An 18,819-nucleotide genomic window follows, 5' to 3' on the forward strand; every position below is an offset into this window, starting at 1 on the left:
CTCAAGTGTTACAATGATCTTCTGATGGGATAGATAACCCTCTTCTTCTATCTCATCCTGCACTCAGTGATCCTCTGTTTCTTGCTATTTGAAACTACTTGAGCAGTTCAGTGTAAATAAACCTTTTTGTCTCAGAACTTAGATACAGTAGGCAAATCCCAGGGATGATGGCTCAGGCATGGTTAGTTTTGGTTCACTTGTTAGCCATTGCTGGTTAAATCTGCTGTACTGTCTAGCTAACAATTGTCAGACTCAGCAAAAAGCTTTAGAAAAGACTTGCTCTGTGATCCATTTGCCAAATACAGAGTTTAGTTCCTCCTCTGTAATCAAGCTGGAGTCAGTTGATTATAGCTGAGATTTATCATGCCAGTATCCTGCTTGTTGTCCTTTCCCTGTCTCTTTGGTTAAGTGACTCCCATGGCTAGAAAAAAACAAATTGAATCTCAAATTCTTCCAGAAGTATCTTTTATTATCTCTAAACAGTAGGATTTCTTTCAACTATAGAACATGAATTTGATGAGAAGGGACAACTTCCAGAAGATCATAGTCTCTTCTGGAGTTTGCTGTCTCCTGACAGATGGAGAAAGGTTTCAGTCCTTGAGCAAGAACACAGATAGTCTGATTCAGAGGAAGCAATTGGTAGGTAAGAAATGTCATGTTGGATTTTTTCCATTTCCTCCCCTTTTTTAAATCTACCTTTGTATTTCACTGTCGATTATATTTTTGGCAGTGTGGCCAGGAAAACAGCTTCAAGCTGGATTGATATTGCTGTGGCTGTGTTTTTCTTGAAGTTAGAAAAGGACTTATTTTAATTTTCCTGTCATTTAGAATATCTGGTTTAAATGACTTAAGTTTAAATGGTAATCTGAAGGGATCTCACAGCTCAGTCCCTCTGCACAGAGGCCACCCCAGCTGTATTTGAGGTGCCTGCTGTTTGCCATGCTGGCTGGTGCCTGGCTCCTGCTTTGTCACAAGTATCTGGTGCTTGTCTGCACCCAGCTCCTGCCGGAGGCCGCAGCCCTGGCACAGAGTGCAGGAATGCACGCAGCCAGCTCGGGCTTGACGCTGGGCCTGAGCTCATAAAGTTTCTTGGGACCCAGAGCATGGGGGTAACACTGCCAGGCAGTGGCTTTGTCTGAAGTCTTTGCCATTTTCCCCAGTGCTCTTGCCTTTGGAATGCTATACAGAAGCAGCCCAAGTGACTCACTTTAGATTGAAAAAAGGACTTCACTGTTATGCTGAAAAAAAGATGCTGTGTAATTTTTAAACCCACAATGTCCTTAGAAGTGTAGGGACATTTGCACCAAGCTGCACCTCTGCTAATGAGCCCAGCTGGAGCTGATTTGTTTCTGCATCTCTGGTACAGATAATCTGACCATGGATAATTGAGTGTTGACTCTATAAATAACCCACTTTGAAATCCTTGTCTTAAAATTGTTTTCTCTTCTTCCTGTTAATGAGCCCAGCTTACTCTCTGTAGTCATTTCTTGGCTGACCAAGGGTTACTCTCATGTCTTGGCAAACATATGTCCTATTCATATCTTCCCTCCTGAAGTGAAATGTTACACCAAGCATGGTAAAGCCAGGTTCTAGCACTATAAAAAGCCAGCTAAGTCCATTGTAGGAAGTAATCATCCTAATGTTTTACATATGCTCCAATTGACTCTTGGGGTTTAAACCAAAAATGACTGACACACATGAAACATTTGATACCTTGGAAAGATACTTATTGCATGCTTCTTCTCAGAGGTATCCTTTTGCATATATAATAGTTAAATGTCTTCAGGTAAAACTGGTTCATTCGTATGAACTTGCTTCAAGTTGGACTTCTAATCATCTTGGTTTGTTTGCTTACTGTCCATGTTAAAATTCACAAGAATTGTTCTGAGTTGAGTTATGCCTTGCTTTAATATGATTGTCTTTCTATTAGCTTATAGAAAGTAATTAGAATGCCTCCTAGGAAAAATGTCCTGTGTCTTCAGCTGGTGAGCACCTACACCTTTTCTTTTCCAAAAGTTTTTCTAAAATATGGTACATATATGCTTCTGAGCAGATCCATGGAAAGTTAGAGCCATCCACACTGGATTACAGTTTATTCAGGGCATTGGCAGTGTGAGAAGGGAAAATAGAATTGCACAGCTGTGCTGTCACAGCAGTTCATGCACCTTGGGAGATAGTTGCACTGGAAATCACCTGTCCCTTCTCCCTGTGTCATTCCTGCCATATTATTCTAAAAGAGAGGCAACATCAGTGGGTGAATAAACTTGGAATGCTTTAAATTAAGATCTGCTGTGTGATCTCTAATGGCTGTGTGGCTTTGGAAAATGCCTTTCTTCACACAGCATCTGAAACACTGACCATGCTTCAACAAACTTTGGAAAACTCAACTTGAAAAAAACTGAGCAAATACCTATCTGAGAAAAAAAATCTTAACTGTATGTATATATAGGTATAGCAGACATTTGATATTTTAGACATAAGAAACTCTCATCACAAGCAATGAAGGGAAATTTATTAAATTATGAATGGAGAAATAGTTTATCCAAAAGAATTTGTAGTTTGAGAAGTTCATTGCAGTGATGAATGGTCAAGAGGTACATGAAGAGACAGAATATGAAGTAGTTGTCACTTGGACTCTCAGAGGTTAATTTGCATTTATTTCATCATGTGCGGTTTGTCTGAGTTTCTTTAGTTTGCACAGTTAGAAGTCATAAATGATGCAAGTTAAAGTGAAAACCAACTTCAGAATTAAGAAGCTGTATGTAAATACAGAACTAAAGAGTTTTTTAAAGGGAGAGGAACAAATTAAAAATGCCCTACAAACCCACTTTTGTATTTGGGTATGTTTTTTAGTGTTGTCTCTTGAGTTTTTTTCTGTAGAAGGTTAAGAGTTTGGTTTCTTGTTTGTAAGAGCTATTGTATGTAATGAGGGAAATGTGAACAAGTGACCTCTTCAGGAATTGTTTTTCCACATTCATTTTGGAGGCTGTGTATTAAGGGGTAATCACTTGTGGTTATTCATGCAGCATTCTAAATAATAGATTTTCTTAACTCTGGCAAATAATGTGCTTGAAAGATGAGTGAACTGATTTATCTAAAATGTCTGGAATGAGGAAATATTCTGAACTGACAGTTATGCTGCTTTTGTAGCAGGTGTTGATAAAGCCAATTGAAACTTAAATGTAGGCTCATTCCATTTTTCAAAACAAAACAAGTGCCCCTAGCTCTGTATGGTTACCTGGATTTTGAAATTATGTCAGAATATTCCAAAGGAATTAATTTGATGCCTTGAAATACCCATGAGGAGTGGCAAACAGAGAGAACCAAGTAAAAACAAATCATATGTAGATTTTAGCTTGGATTTCCTATAATATTATAAATATTGTAATAATGCTACTAGTAAAAAATAATAATAGCAATAAACCTTATGTGATTGTATCTATTTTCTGTTTTGTTTGAGAATTTTTAGCTCTTTGCTGATTTGGTTCAAAAATCCAAAGTTCTAGCAGTCTTAGGAAAATCAGCAAGTGTGAGGAGATAGCTTAAATAATGTGGCCCAGAGAACAGTATTCCATGTGGTAGTAGCACATTTGCAGCTTGTACTGACAGCTGGCACATGTCTACCTGCAGACCAAACAGAGCTTATCCCTTGGGAGAGGGACAAAGCCTGTGGTACAGGATGAAATGATGAGGCTGCTGGAGGACAGAGGAGCTCGGGGTAACAGAGATGGAGCAATTTACCATGCAAACCTGTGAATTTATAGAAAAAAAAATCCATTATTTCTGTGCTTTAAAAAAAGCTTGCTAAGAAATGCATTGATTCACCAGGTGCTGGGTTTGGATCCCAGGTCACAGAAAAAGCCAGAAGGTTTAAACAACAGCTTATAAGCAAGTCCTGCAAAGATGTTATTTTGGGCTCATTTCAGTGAAGTTACTATTTCTTTAGAAGTTATTTGTGCGGAATGATAAAATGAGATCATGATATGAGATCTTGATATTGAATAAAATCTGGTGCCATGTTTTTCACAGAGCCAGGTCAAGAGTATGTCACCTAAAAATGATAGCCTGTTTTCTCAGAATCATAATAGAGCATTGTTTTTTTTCCAAACCACCTCAGTAGTCCCATCTCACTGTGCAATGGCTTATCTTTTCTTAACAGTAAAAATGAATGACATTATATATTTTTGGATTAAGTAAAACATTAAAGAAACATTAAACATTTCTGGTTTATAATAGATGAAGGGAAAGATTTAATTCATTCTTAAAGCAATAATGTACATAAATTATTTTGTTATTGTTATGTAAATATAGTTAAGGGAAATAAGTAAAGAGGGAAATAGAGGTACAGTGAAATATTTTACCTCAGAAGTATAAAGGAATAAAAATATGTGTCATTAGATGACCTTGAGTGTGAAAGATCTGCCTGAGGGAACAGGTCTGTTATATGGTACAAAGCATAAGAGGATGACAATACTAAATTTTCCTCTATTTTGCAACAATCTGGAGTGTCATTATTTAAGTCGGGTGTTTGAATAAATGAATAGATGATTTGTTTATAGATTTGTACATTTAGGCAAATAAAAGCTTTCTCTTCACATATAAAATCACCCACAAAATTCTGATTTCTTGGCAGTATTTACCTTTGAGAGTACTGTGGCTTGATTGCTAGAAATATTTTAGCATTTCACTTGATATGTCTGTCCTAAGTTTAGGGCTGATAATGCATTTCCACCCTGAGTACAAAAATAGTGGGAATGTGGGTCAGCATGTAGTAAGGTACCAGTGCAAAAGGCTGGTGAGGGCTGTCCTTGTGGTGCTGGACAGAAGGTTTGAGGTGGTATTTAGCTCAGACTCTCGTTTCATGTTGGACTTAACTGTGCATCTCCTCCAGCAGAATGTGAAATTTCTGTGCATAAGCTTTCCTTGCTTTTCTTTGGTAGGCTGTCACTCACAAAAGTGTGTACCCAAGATTCACTTGCTCTGTTACTTCTTTTTTGCCTGGGGATTTTTGGCCTTGCTGAGCTGAGAAATATGGAGTTGAAAATTGTCATTTTTTCTGCAGTAGCAATGTGTCAGGTGGCAAATGCTGGTTACACGTGTAGAATTGTGTCATTACAGGAATGATGAATTCCTACTTAAGTCTTCAATTCTTTTTTTAATCAAGTTAATACTCTAAATCATTAATATCCCCTTTTATAGCTGTAGAAACAGACCTTGACATTACAGTTAAATCTGGGTCTTCCTGCTCAATGATGTGAAGACTGACATTGTCACCAGGGCAGGGGTATTCACACTTCTGATGTTTTCCTGTCTGTCTGATACTTCAGTGATACCTTGGAGCTTCATATTTATATCTCAGAATCCTTATGAAAGAAGTAGGCAAGTACCCAGAAGCTTCAGTTTACATTTCAGATAATTAATTGCACTACTTGAAGCATTTTTTGAAGTTCCATTTGATCCTTCTTTCTTTTCATGCTTTTTACTTATGAGGAATAGTTGTGTTCTGGGAAGTGCTGTGTGTTGCTCTTTATGGAATTTTACCATTTTTGAGATACTTGGCCACGTAAATGTAAAACAGTGATAGTCTAGAGATTATTTTTCATGTGTTTTATAATTATCCTGACAAATGCCAGGTTATTCCATAAATAAAAGAATTTTCAGGAAAACATCAGGTTCATCCTACTGTGTTGTACACAAACACTCTCCTCCTTTCCTGCATCAAGGAAGTAAAAATTCAGTGTCCTCTTCTAAATATACACTTGGGGGTTTTGCTGCTTTAAATTTTGCACTTTGGTTCCTTTCTGCAGTTACTTGAGTTGTATCAACAATTATTAAAAAAACAAGAAAAAAAAGAAAAAAAAAAGCCCTGCAGCCGTTTTCAGCTTGTGTTGTTCTTGGCACAGGTTCAGTTCTGGTGTCCAACTGGTAGGACCGAAACTTGGTGCTTAACAAGTGCCTGTAGTCAAAACAGTTGGTGTGAGTGAGCAGAGATGTGTGTTTGCTGCGGCAGGTCATCTGCCGGAGTTCCCCCCGTGTGCAGAATACCTAATCGCGCTGCTGTGCTTCTCTGACGGCATCTGTGGCAATGTGAACGCTTCACGTTCCAAAAGTACATGTTTACAGTCGTCGTAGAATCAGATTAAGTTGGCAGCCTGCTCCTCTCTGTAAGTGGCTCAGTTTACATTTCTTCTTCTAGCAGGATGTTTTGCATAATTTTGCTGATCCTACTCACTTGTAGACTTTGTGAAATGGAGAATGGTTTTAGTGGGTTTCTGTCAGAAAGCGAAGCTTGTGTTTATTGTAAATAAACACCAGCGGAACGGTGGTTATTTTAGCACTTGATAATTTCCCAATTATGTCATTTGACCTGGAATGAAGCTTGTGATTGTTGAGCAGTGTTTTATGCAGCAGATCAGTCCAGGGGTTGGAGCTGGCAGTTTATTTCCTTTGTCAGTTTACAAGAAGTATCAAAATGAAACCGACTGTGCTGTTTCCTTTCCAGTGCGCAGTGCAAGAAGGGTGGAACGGTTTGCGGATATTATTTCCAAACTTTTTCAGCTGGACTTGGAATAGTGTTTTGTCAAAAAAGCTGGTAAAGTTATCCTTCAATCTTGCAACATTATGCTGTAGTTTGCTAACATCAAATACAATTTTAGTTTTGTTTAACCTCACGTACCGGGTTTTGCTAGTGTTTTTTCAGACTGTGGCTGCAAAATGAAAGTGCTTACAAGGTGTTTATGAATTCTTGTTATGAACCAGCTGCCAGTTCCTGCAAGATGACACATTTCTGCAAGAGTCTAGGTTGTTCATTTTCTGGTTGCTGGCTGTTGCTTTTCGGGCATGTGTGGGTTTTTTTCTGTTTTGGTTTTATTAGGATTAATGCCAAGTACATTTGCAAACTTTGAACTGGGATCGGTACAAGGTGGTAGGTTTCATTTACCATTTATTGAAATTGTAAGTATACATTGCTCAACTTTGCACAGTGAAAGGCTGTGCAACAAAGCACCTCAGGATATAATGTAAATAGAAAAACTGTAATTTGTGCTAAGGCGGTGTATGAGTTACCATGAGTAACATCTTCATCAACAAGACTATGAGATACTAAATTTCATTACCATCTGCTTAAATATTGTAAATGGGGAGTAACAGAATTCATATTGTTTTAAGGGCAGTTGGATCATTTACTTTATGCTATTCCAAGTAAAAGGACTTTGAACTCAAGTGTTGTGATGAATACAAGCTTAAAAAGTATTTTTATTATTCTATAAATGTTTACTAGCAGTAAATAACTTTCTTACCTTTCAGAGTTTTAGCAATTAAATTTTGTTTGTTTTTACCAAGTGTAATACCAAGCTATAATCCATAACACTGGGTCTCGGAGTTATTCATGGGTCAACCTAAAATTGATTTTTACTTTAGGCCTCTTGTACACAGGAAGTCAGATCTTGCTGTACAAGAGTAGTGTTTCAAAATGACTCGTGCTGACAAAATTTTAGTGTCTGTCTTGTGACAACATGAAGGGGCTTTTTTTCCTTTTTTGTTTCAAGTATCTGGAAAAAAAAAGCACTGAAAGATGAAAGACATATCTTTCTCTATGCTCAAATTATATCCTTACATTTTTCCTCCATGCTTGTCTGTCATATTGATGGAGAAGGCACTAACTGGGCAAAAACTTTTCACTTGATTTGATCAATTTTGAGTAGCATATGTTGGGTGAGATTGTGGATGCAGGTGGGATATACTAAGAAATGGGATTTTGTTTCCAGTCCAGATAAGAGATAATCTGCAGTTTCAGGATCACATAAAGAACTTTTTTGGTAGGAAACTGCAATGTTTGACATGTTTTATGGGCATCATATTTGCTGTAGTGTCATTGTAAGGTTTGCTGTGAGCTCACTGCTTGATCTTGCGTATAAGAGTCAAGGCAAAAATTTGAAAAGAGACTTTCTACTCAGAATGTGGTTTTGCCTCATTTTCCCACATGCTGTGCTTGTGGCTCTGGAGCCTGTTGCCCCTCTATTGCTTTGCTTTTTTTGCTTATGATTAGAAGATGTGGCGTTTCCTGCAAAACAGCTGCTAGTATTCCCTGGTGACCCATCAGAGAGGATCCAGTGGAATTACAGATTTAAAGGCAGACCTAGAGGACTTTGGCAGCTGCAGCAGAGATTTGGGGAAAGGCAGGGCGTTGCATTGTGCAGGAGGCAGGAAGGAGGATTAAAAATGGAGTATAAGGGCATAGGAGAGAAGCTCTGGAGATTCAGGGACTGTTAGGTCTCCAACAACATAAGGACTTCACATCTACAAACAATTCAGATTTGGCTGAGAAAGCTGGACTATATCCATGTTTCCATAGGACATGGAGAATCTCCTGGAATAGTTTAAGATCATTTGCAGTGCTACTGATGCAGAGTTTGCAATGCACCTTGGAACTAAATGGAGCACCAGGCTTTTGGACACTTGCCACTGAATAGAAAAAGATATTGATCTGAAATTGATTCTATAGAAAGTGAAGTAATTCAGTGAGAGTGTTAAACTCTCCTCTGAGATTAATGCCATTAATACCTTAACTGTTTGACAGCAGAAGTCACGTGTTGCTTGTCACTTGCTTGCAGTGGCCATGCTGAGACAGCTGAGAGGTTGCAGAAAGATTCATGTGGTAAAGAGGATTGTAACTTTGATTGTGCTCCTGTGGTCTTGGATTTGACAGCACCTGGTATTTAGAAACAAAACAGAATATGTGCTGTTATTTATGGGGAACGTAAGCATTCATTTGGAAGTATTTAAATGAATCAGAAAAATTATCTTTTAAAGTGGAGCATGTATTCATAGCATTGCTGAAAAGTGTACAGAATTTAGGTTAGTATCTTACCAGTGATGATAACTGATTTTCTAGTTGCCTCACTGCATTTAATCATTTCTAGGGGCAAAAACTTTCATTCTTCTTTAGTTTCATCAATGTCCACTGGCTGTATCACTGGTGTTTGTGAATAGGGACAACCATGTCTAAAGCTGGGTGAATACAAGTTCACCTGCTTAACTAGATCTAATCTGTCTACATATGAACTGCAAATGGGCGTAGAAAGTGTTACACAGATAGCTGATTGTCTCCTGAATATGGTAGTATGTGAATATTTAATTTTATGACAACTGTTTGATGTGCAAATGTCTTTTATTCACGCATTAATTTGTTGCATAGGCTGTATAATAGTAGATTTGGACATCGCGTGTCATTGCTTTTACATATGTAAAATAGGAACAGACAAATTAGTAAAAAATGTTTAAAACAGATTTGACCACAAAAGTCAATTTGGCAGAGGAGGCCACCAGCACCCTGGTTTAAGCAGTTGATTCTGACAGCTGACGGCCTTTTTTTGTCATATATTCCCATTATTTCTCTGAAACACATTACCAGTATCTAAAGGTGATTGACTACCAGATACATTGTAAGGAATGAAGAATCAAGAGGCAACTTGATAGTTTTTGAGAAGGAATATACACCAATATTTAGTCACAATTTATGCCCTCACCATTGAGATTTGTCTGAGAATTCACACCTTTGTCAAATACAGCCTCTTGCAAGCAGCATGCTTGCCCAGCTCAGGAGTTTATGCCCCTTTGGAGGGAATTATTCTTCCAGCTCTCCATTGTGCCATACTTGCAATGTGTTGCTGTCATCTTCTTCTGCTGACATTGAAGTGACATTAACTTTTGTGAGGAAATGCACAGATTTTACCCATCCAAGCAGTGTCTCAGAACACCTCTGGTTGTGTGGCACTGGCTATTTACATTCTTTCTCCTGTAGGACTTTACAGAGGTCACAGTTTCCATTTCCATTCTAAGAAATTTGAAGAAAATCTGGGTAACACTGATAAAACTCGAATGTGTATTGGAGTCTGTCTAAAAGGTGAAAGACTTTCTGTAGCCATGTTTTGGGGGGAAAAGGGGAGTTTGAGGAATTAAAAGGAAATGCTAATTATAGCAGTCAGTTCTGATCACAAGAATGACCACCAATCAGTATCTTGAACATTCGTCTTTCCAGAAGATTAATTTTAATAAGAGTAATATATTTCATTTCCAAACATATCCATAGGGCTCATATTGATGACACAGTTTACTAGAAAGCAGTCACGTTTAAGAAAACCAGTAGCTGGGTTGAAAATTGGAGTAATTAATCCTAAGTTTATATAGTATGTGTGTGGAAAACATGTTTTCTCCCAAGTTTTACTTTATATACAGCTTGATTTTGTTGGTAGCATAGCATTTTCTTTTCATCAGTCCTCCATTAATTAATGGGAAAGTTGCAAATTTTGATTAGCCTACTTAAAATTTATTAAATAGGTGTTGAGAAGATTGGTAAATCTTGAAACAATAACTATTAATTAATAAAATTAATAGTTTGTGAATGCAACTGTGCATTTCAGAATCAGATGTGTAGCTTACACAGGTGTTACCACAAATATGAGGTGAAATGAATGTAAATCCACTGCATCCTGCAAAGGAGTTTTAAAGGCAGAGGCTGCACACTGAAGTGTGTGGTAGGGTGAAAACTGGCAAATGATAGGGGACATTTTGGGAGTAAGGATAGATACTTTTGTATTTGAAAAAAAATTAAGTCTGTTTTGCTCTTCAGTTGCCAGAGAATCTGGAGGAAATTCCAGCATTGGTAATTAAAGCTGTGAATGTGCAGATATGGAAATGCTTGATCTTAAATAAAAAATGGCTTTACTCAGTCATTTGAGATCTAATAGAAACATTTTGGAATTTTTTTAAGCATTTCTCTTTGTTCTTGAGGTATTTGCGTATTGCAAGTTAATCATGGATGAATCCTTCTGCTACTGGCAAGTTTTTACTTGTGAGGATGCCAGACAAATTGTCATGTTTTGATTCTCTGTGAGAAAATTTTTCTTAGGTGTCCTTGAAATATCAAGCTTAGTGAGTGCAGGGTTGATGATGCAAATACAAAACCTTCCCATGTAGTAGCAGGTCACTGGTGCTTCCTTACCTGCTCTTGGTTGACTGTGTGATGGTGGCCAAGCTCAAAGAGTAGCACCCACTTGGATTCTTCAAGTTAAGTGCTGAAGACTTTAGATAAGGAAAAATTGCTGTGTGTTGAGTGAGAAACTCCAGCTTGTCTGAAGTACTCAGCTTATGCTTACATTCTGCTTGCTACATTTGTTTACTATGTTGGTTCTGGGGGTACCTTTCTGATTTCTAATCCCTGCTGTGATCAGGCTCTTGGTGTTTGGGCACCAGCACACTGCAGTCAGTGCCAATGAGCCAGGCCCTGCTGACCGGAAAATTCCTCTTCCCCCAGCCCGTCCGTGCCACCCGCTGCTGCCTTTGGCTAGGGAGCGCTGGGGCTGGGAAAAGGGTGCTTCACAAGTGGGGCCAACAGGACTGTTCAAGGTTTACAGCACCCCTCAAAAATCTTACAGCAAAGATCAGCTCCTGTCTCTTGTAGGATTTTGTAGCTGTGCTGAAGTTCACAGCACACGCCTGTTGTTTGCTGCACACTGGTGCAGCCGGCTGGCCAAGCACTGGCACTTCTACTCTGGACAAAGATATAATTAGTAAAGAATGGCCAAAACAGTCTTTTTACTTAACAATAGGAGGGATAGGACATTTATATTTTAAAAAATGCTAATAATGACCCAATCAAAACAATTTCACTGAAGCCTGTCTGTCTTGTGTGGGATCAGTCAGGCCTTGCTTTTTTGCAGTGCTTGAGAGGCCTCTGGTGTCAGCGTGAGCAGTGCTGACCTCAAGATGCCACATTTGTTACTGAGACATAAATTTCCTGGGTTTTTTGCACATGCCATTTTTCTCTGTCTGGAAAAAGCCCCAAACTTTTACCCTGAATGGTGCTTGGAGATAAGCAAGCGAACCAGGCAGAGCCCGCCTCTCTGGCAGGGCTGGGAGCATTAGACCTTTTGCTACTTTCCAGTCTTCCTGTTGTTTTCCTACAATTTCTCATTAAAATTGAAACAAGATAGTCATAAAGTAAACTGCCCAATAACCAGGTCAGATGAATTCATCATGAACCATTTTAGGGGCAATCACATATCTGTCACAGAGCATTTTACTGAGTTGTGTTAGCTGTTACATACTCTCCTTTCTTCTTGGCATGAAAGACTTGGGACACCAAATGCAAATTTTCTGATAGATTATTGCCATTTATTTTACTATTTTTTACTTTTTTTTTTCAGAGCATTTTATGAAGCTGACTTTTGTCTAATTATCATTTGGCTTGATTACATTCACAACATTAATGAACTGGTGTTCTTTGGAGTGATGAAAATCATTGTACCTGGCATAAAGAAAAGAACAATTTCCTCTTTCCCGACTTGTATTTTTAATTTTAGCCTATGACATATTGTAAAATTCATTCCTTTTCTGTTACAGAACGAAGACACAGTTCAATGTGTAAACCTTCCCCTTCTCCAGCTTCTCCAGCCTGTAATTCCAGGACATCCCTAGTACAGATGAAACCTAAATCCTGTATCAGCGGCCATAACCCTGTCAGCAGCAACTCAAAGCCATTCAAAACGCCCAAAGACAATCTACTTACCTCCAGTAGCAAACAGCACACAGTCTTTCCTTCAAAAGTGTCACGGGATAAACCATGGTAAGTACCAAAATAATAGTTACCAAAGATGTTGGTGTTCAGAATCTCTCTCTCTATATATATAGATATATCACAATCAAAAAAAAAATCTGAATTCTCATTTTACCTAAGTTTACAGTTTAAGCCTCTATTTTTCTAAGGGAGGAAACTGGGATATTTTTTAATGAAGAAAAAGAAATTATATATAGGAAGTGCAAGAAGGACTGAATTACTTTTTCAATGTTCCATCAAATGTGTTTTTCTAAGATGCATGTAGCAAGTGAGGTTTTGACCCAGTTTGCTATCTATAAGGTTCATCTTCCATTACACTATCAGCCCTTAGAACTGATGCTTTTAAACAGTTTATCGGGATAATTTTTGCAGAGTTCTTAATATTGGCTTAACTGATATTCATGAAAACTTACTGGTTATAGTCAATTATCTTCAATAGCAGCTGCTTTTGGAGTTCATTCTGTGTTTTGATAATGTTTGATGCCTTACAAGATGACAAGAAAATTCTGGCTGCAAAAATCACTATTTTGGGGGTGTCTTACATCATGTACTGTGATACATGTACACATACAGGCTTTGAGACTGCCGTGCCCATCCTCCTGTGACTGTGACGATAGCAGCAGAGTTGCAAAAATATAAATGACAGCAGAACTGGGTCGCTATTTTATCCCTTAAGAAACTGTTTTGTCTTCATTATCTACAGGAAAGATGCTTTATGATTAGGCCATTAGGTTGGTGACTTGAGATCTGGGTTGAGTTCCTGGTTCTGTTATGCCTTGGTCCCTTCAGCTTCAGTTCTCTGTCTGTAAATTTGAGATAGTGAGACTTCCTTTTTTCTTAAGATTTATCTACTTACTTTAGGGATCCTTCCCTTTTCTATGTAATACCTAGCATAAGAAGGTCATGATTTTAGGTAGGGTTTCTGGACACAACTTCCTTAAAACAGTAAATCATTTAATGCAAACTATTCACTCATGAGACTAACAATAAGCTCAGATTATGTTAAAGGCATAGCTCATGTTTCTGCCTGAAACATGCACATGTTGGCATGATTTCAAAGACAGCAGCTTCTGCCTAGCTGTAGAATTTACCTTGCCCTGAAAAAAATTTATTCTTCCTATAAATCTGGACCTACCATCTTTTCAAGCATAATGAGTATTGTGAGCAATTATGGTATAAAATTCTGAAAATAGGAAATCTGATTGGTTAGACTTTACACTCACACATTAACTAGAATAGCAGAATAGCCTCTCAGTTGTGTGTAAGTATCTCATTAACTACTTGAAACCAAATATTATTGACTGAATGGTGACTTTTTCTTCTCAATGTTGGAGGGGAATTTTATACAAAAGGGAATTCTTTTATAAGTCTAATTAAAAGAAATTCAGAAAGGATTTCAGAGTATTAACACTATTGACTATAAACCTCTTTTTCATCATGTTACAGACAGCAACTTACATATCCACATTTCAGCAGACTCAATGAATCTCTAAACAATATCTTCCGTTCTGGCAACAGATGTCGTTCTGGCAGTCAGTAAAAGCTGGAAGGGAACAAAATAACTGAGCATTTCCACCAATCCCTTTTCCCTTTATTGGTAACATCCTAAATATTTACTGATGATTATTGACAAGGTAGATTTAACCATTCAGAAGTGTTGTACTGCTCTGTTGATTGTTTGGCAATGAATATGACAGTAGTTGTACCAAGAATTACATCATTCTTGCAGCCGTGCTGGGAGATCATACTGCAGTTTTGTTTTGTTTTGTTTTGGGGAAAAATGAGGCATATAGTAGTTAAAGATACTGTAATTACCACATAGCAAATCACAAACAGTCTGAAGTGAAGATCAATAAAATTCTCTTGCAAAACATAGTGTTAAGTGCCTTAGATTACATGACTTGTTAAAGAATAAAATATGTCTGCTCATCATCACAGGTTATAGAGAGCTGACAGCTGAGAGCTGACAAGTGTTTGTTCCTATTCCATTAGAGGATTATAATATTTATTTAGAATACTAGAAAATATTCAGCAGATCTGACTTAAGGTGAAATTATTAATAAAATTTATTCTTTTTTAAGATTCTGTTTTCCATTCAATTGCTGCACAAGCCATGGAATTTCTTGTCTTAGATTTTAGAAAGAAATACTCAATTGACACAGAAACATTTGTCTCAAAAATGCAAATAGGATTCATGGTGCATCCAAGTGTGTTGTGGTTTGTCATCCTCAGAAGCTTCCAGGTCTTCAGTGCTTTTGCCTGTTACATTGTAATCTCATACCAAGCATTTATTTGACCTAAGTTCTTCCAGACAGTTGTCAAATCAGCTTATTTCAGGAATTATATCACTTTAGTGATTGCTTTTTAGACCTGGAACAACCTTTGCTTGCCGGATTGTTTTGTACAGCATCTCCTTTAAATTTTAGTTGTTGCAGCTAGAATTTTGCCTCTGCAACAGCATAGCCCAGTAGATCTGTTGCTGTGCCCACCTTCATGTAGATCCAACTTCTGTTGTTATATTTGTAATAGTTTTGGTTGAGGCATCATCTTAGCCATTGACCAAGTAGCTCTTTCTTGTTCATGTCCTTTGTTGTACTAAGATGTGCTCCAGAGGTTCTGTTTGCTCCATGGCTAATGCTTTAAAAATCATGATTGGAATAATCAGATAAAAGAGATCTGGAACTGTTTAATTTTTTAGCTACTGTTTTAATACCTCCCTTCTTGTAGTTGGAATATAAAGTATTATTGTGAATACATCATCCAGAAATATCTGTCAGTTCTGATTTTTCCCCCTGTATCTCTCTGTATCGTTGCTATTAATACAGCAGTGCTTAGAGCTGGAGCAGAGCTGGAGCACCACTGCACTGTGCACAAGATAAATGCAAGCCATCATTTTCTGCAGCTTGCAGTCAAGGTGGTAAGAGGTACAGCAGAAGGGTAGAAACTGGGGAGAAAAGGGCAAAGAATTTGTAGAAATAACAATAATAATGAACAAGTGATCATAATTAGTAAGCATAGCTCAGATGCTTACCCTTTATAAAAGGAATTCCTGCAGCCAGGAGCTCTTTTCCTCATTGCTGACCCACCCAAAGGATGCTGCTTCACTTGCTGTGCCCCAGCACAGCTTCTGGGTGCTGCCATGGTGGATTTAGGTGTTGTGATGCTACAGGGTGTTCATTTCCACCTATCCATGATCCTAAGGCAGCATAAAATTGGGGTAAAGTGTTGAAGTAAGCTAGTGCTAAGAAACCAGCTGAAGCAGATTTCCTTGGCCTCCCTCCACAAAGTTTAGCCTGCCAGAAGTTCTGAAAATGAAAAAAATGAGATGGAAATTATGTGATTTTCACCAACACAGAGAAAACTGACTCTTTCTGTAAACAGAAAAAGGATCCCAAAGGTATACCTCTGGGCAATCCTTTAAAATTTGTAATGTCACTTTTCAAAGTATTTTTAAATAATCTCTTGGCCTTTATTTCTATAAGGAAATATCATTCTTCATACTGAGGCTGAGAAAGTGAAGATAGTTATGATTTAAGGATATTCCTATTGTAGCATGGAAGCAAAACTGAGCAGGGTTAACTTGGACCATAAAATCTAACATTAAATCACAAACATTTTGTACATTGTAGAGGCAGTTCCAGCAATGTAGAATAGAGCAATGTTTTATGTTTTTAAATGTTTGTGAATTTCTTTTCTCACAAATGGGAAGAGTTGGATGAGTGGCCGAGCTTTTAGAATTAATATAGTTACAAATGACCAAAACATAAACCCAGCAAAATTACATAATAGGAAGGAGAAATCATTTTTAAAAGCCAAGAGAAAGGAAAACAGAAGTAAGAGGAGCTACAGGTATGAAAAGTATTGTGACATACTGCAGTTATTTTTCTTGCATGTTGGAAGGGACCTACAATGATCATCTAGTCCAACTGCCCAACAAAGCATGAGAAAACAGAAGGAAATGTTACCTTATTTGAAAAGAAAATGAGCTTCTAAAGCCTGTCATGACCGTGCACTTTTTGTAGTCCTCATTTCTGAGCCTTTACTGGTTCCTTTCTAATTCATCAACCCTGGTATTGTCCCACTGATCAGCAACACTAGAAGCCATAATCCAATATCACTATAACCAAGGACACGTGAAAACTATTTCTTACTTGCCATATCCCATTGTTGATATAAGCACAACAGTAAAATAAAACCCCATATTGCTTATTCACTGTGACCACTAAATATTTGTGTCACTGTTTTTCCAGTGTGTTATTTCCCTGTATTTCACTGCAGACTGAACAGCTTGTTATTTCATGTGTAACTTTACATTCATTTGTATTAAAATGTCTCTTTGAGTTAATGAACTTTACCAGACACTCCATAGTGCTTTTTATAGCTTTGTCTCTTCATTATTTAGTTCCTGTCAATCCTGATTCCATCAGTACATGTTATCACCAGCAATCTTATCTTTATTTCTCAAGTCCATTGAAGTTTTTGGTCATGTCAGACTTGGTAATGATGGCTAAAAATGCCCCTAGAAACACACCCCTAATGAATTTCATATTTTTAACATTTACTTTTAAATCATTCTTATTTGTGTTTTATAATGCCTTTCAAAAACTGGAACATTTTCATAGTTATCTTTGTCAGCTTAACTGGTAACTTCATCAAAAACTGAGACGATACTTGTTTGCCAGAATCTGATCCTCAGCAAAACCATGTCAACTTATTGTTTATCAGTTTATTTTTATTAGCTTTTTGAATATTTCTTCCAAGACACTTTGGTTTGGGTTTTCAGCATGGATGAAAGAGCAGCACTCAGCTAGCTTCTCTAAGATTCCAAGATTCAATTAAAAATTAATATGCTGAGACCCAATATTGCTCAAACTCTTTTGGAACCCATTGTCACATTGTGCAGATTCTCTTATGTAAAAAGAAAAAAATCAATCATTATTTTTCAGCTGGCACTTTGCACTAACTGAAGGAATCAAAAAGTATTTTTATCTGACTGGAGAGAGTTATCCTATTTCCTTCTTAGTTCAGAAGAAATAATGAATGTTTCTGATGTGTTTGCTTTGGTAACTTTTATTGCCTATTAGGTAGATACTGCTATTCTTACTAGAGTTTCTTTTGTCAAAAAAAAGTCTTTACTGAATAGATTTTTTTCCTCATTTTTTATGTTGGTTGCATGTTGCTTTTCTAATTGTCCCCTTCAACAACTGTCTTTAAAAAAATCTAAACAAGCTTATTGTTAAAAAGCTCCTTTTAAAATACAGTAAATAAGACTAAAAACCTGGGGTTTTTTTCTTTTTCTAACAAACTTTGAAATAAACCCTCAATTTTTTACTCAAAAAACTCTGTTTGGGAAAAGAATTCTTTCTAACTACCAAATATAAATATGAACATTTGTGATTTATTTACTTTTTAAGACCTTAATAGTTTACTCCAGTCACTGGTCCTGTGGACCTTCCAATTTGCCATTTGGTAATAAATTACTCTTTGAATGTTATGCTAAGACTAAACTAGAGGTCCTCACCATTCAATACAGTAAAAGTGAGAGAAATTATAACCTGTAGCTTCTGAAATCATAAATAATTTACTATAGAGTACCAGAAATCCTATAGAAGGTGTACACCCACAGGTACTGGAGTGATGCCTAAAGAGGCTAGGCAGAGTTAAAGGAATAAAGTAGGTATTTATTGAAAGCCCTTCAGAGGATACACCTTGGGCAGTGCAAGAGCCTAGCCAAGGCCACACCCAAGGTGGACAACGGTCATGAGTTTTCACACTTTTAGAAGTTTTGGTCCATTTACATATTGGGGTCAATTGTCCGATTACAGCTTCAGGTTATGCACTCCCATCCTCCCAGATTGCTCTCCTCAATTTACTGGTTTTTATACTTCTTGGGCCTGAAGCTGCAATGGTGTCTTTGGTTCTCAGGCTGGAAAAGGATTGTTTTGTCTAACTAAACTGTGAAGAGAACTTGCTATTGCTTATTGTGGAGTTCAGAGTCACACACTAAAAAAATACGAAACCTAAAAAATACAAAAGCTAAAACTAAGGCATCAGGAGTATTTTTATTTTTTCTTCTACACTACAATGAAATGCATAATGAAGGTTGACTTGTTGATCTGTAACAAAATGAAGCAAAAATATTCTCTCCCCTGGGCACTTTTCATTATCACAGTGATCCCACCATATGTGCCCTAGGATCTGAG

At 37.4% G+C, this 18,819-nt stretch overlaps 1 protein-coding gene across 4 annotated transcripts in view; it reads left to right on the plus strand.

Moving 5' to 3' along the window:
• ATXN7L1 (ataxin 7 like 1) overlaps positions 1 to 18,819 on the plus strand; it is a 110,893-nt gene that overhangs the window by 65,510 nt on the left and 26,564 nt on the right. For 3 of the 4 annotated variants that reach the window (XM_066550830.1, XM_066550829.1, XM_066550831.1), the window contains exon 4: positions 12,403 to 12,625. In XM_066550830.1, the coding sequence (XP_066406927.1) occupies positions 12,403 to 12,625 (223 nt within the window). Of the gene's footprint in view, positions 1 to 6,550; positions 6,593 to 12,402; positions 12,626 to 18,819 lie in introns of those variants that run through there. The other variant, XM_066550832.1, reaches the window with a different exon arrangement.

This window comes from Molothrus aeneus, chromosome 5, assembly GCF_037042795.1.
Source record: "Molothrus aeneus isolate 106 chromosome 5, BPBGC_Maene_1.0, whole genome shotgun sequence".
NCBI lineage: Eukaryota > Metazoa > Chordata > Aves > Passeriformes > Icteridae > Molothrus > Molothrus aeneus.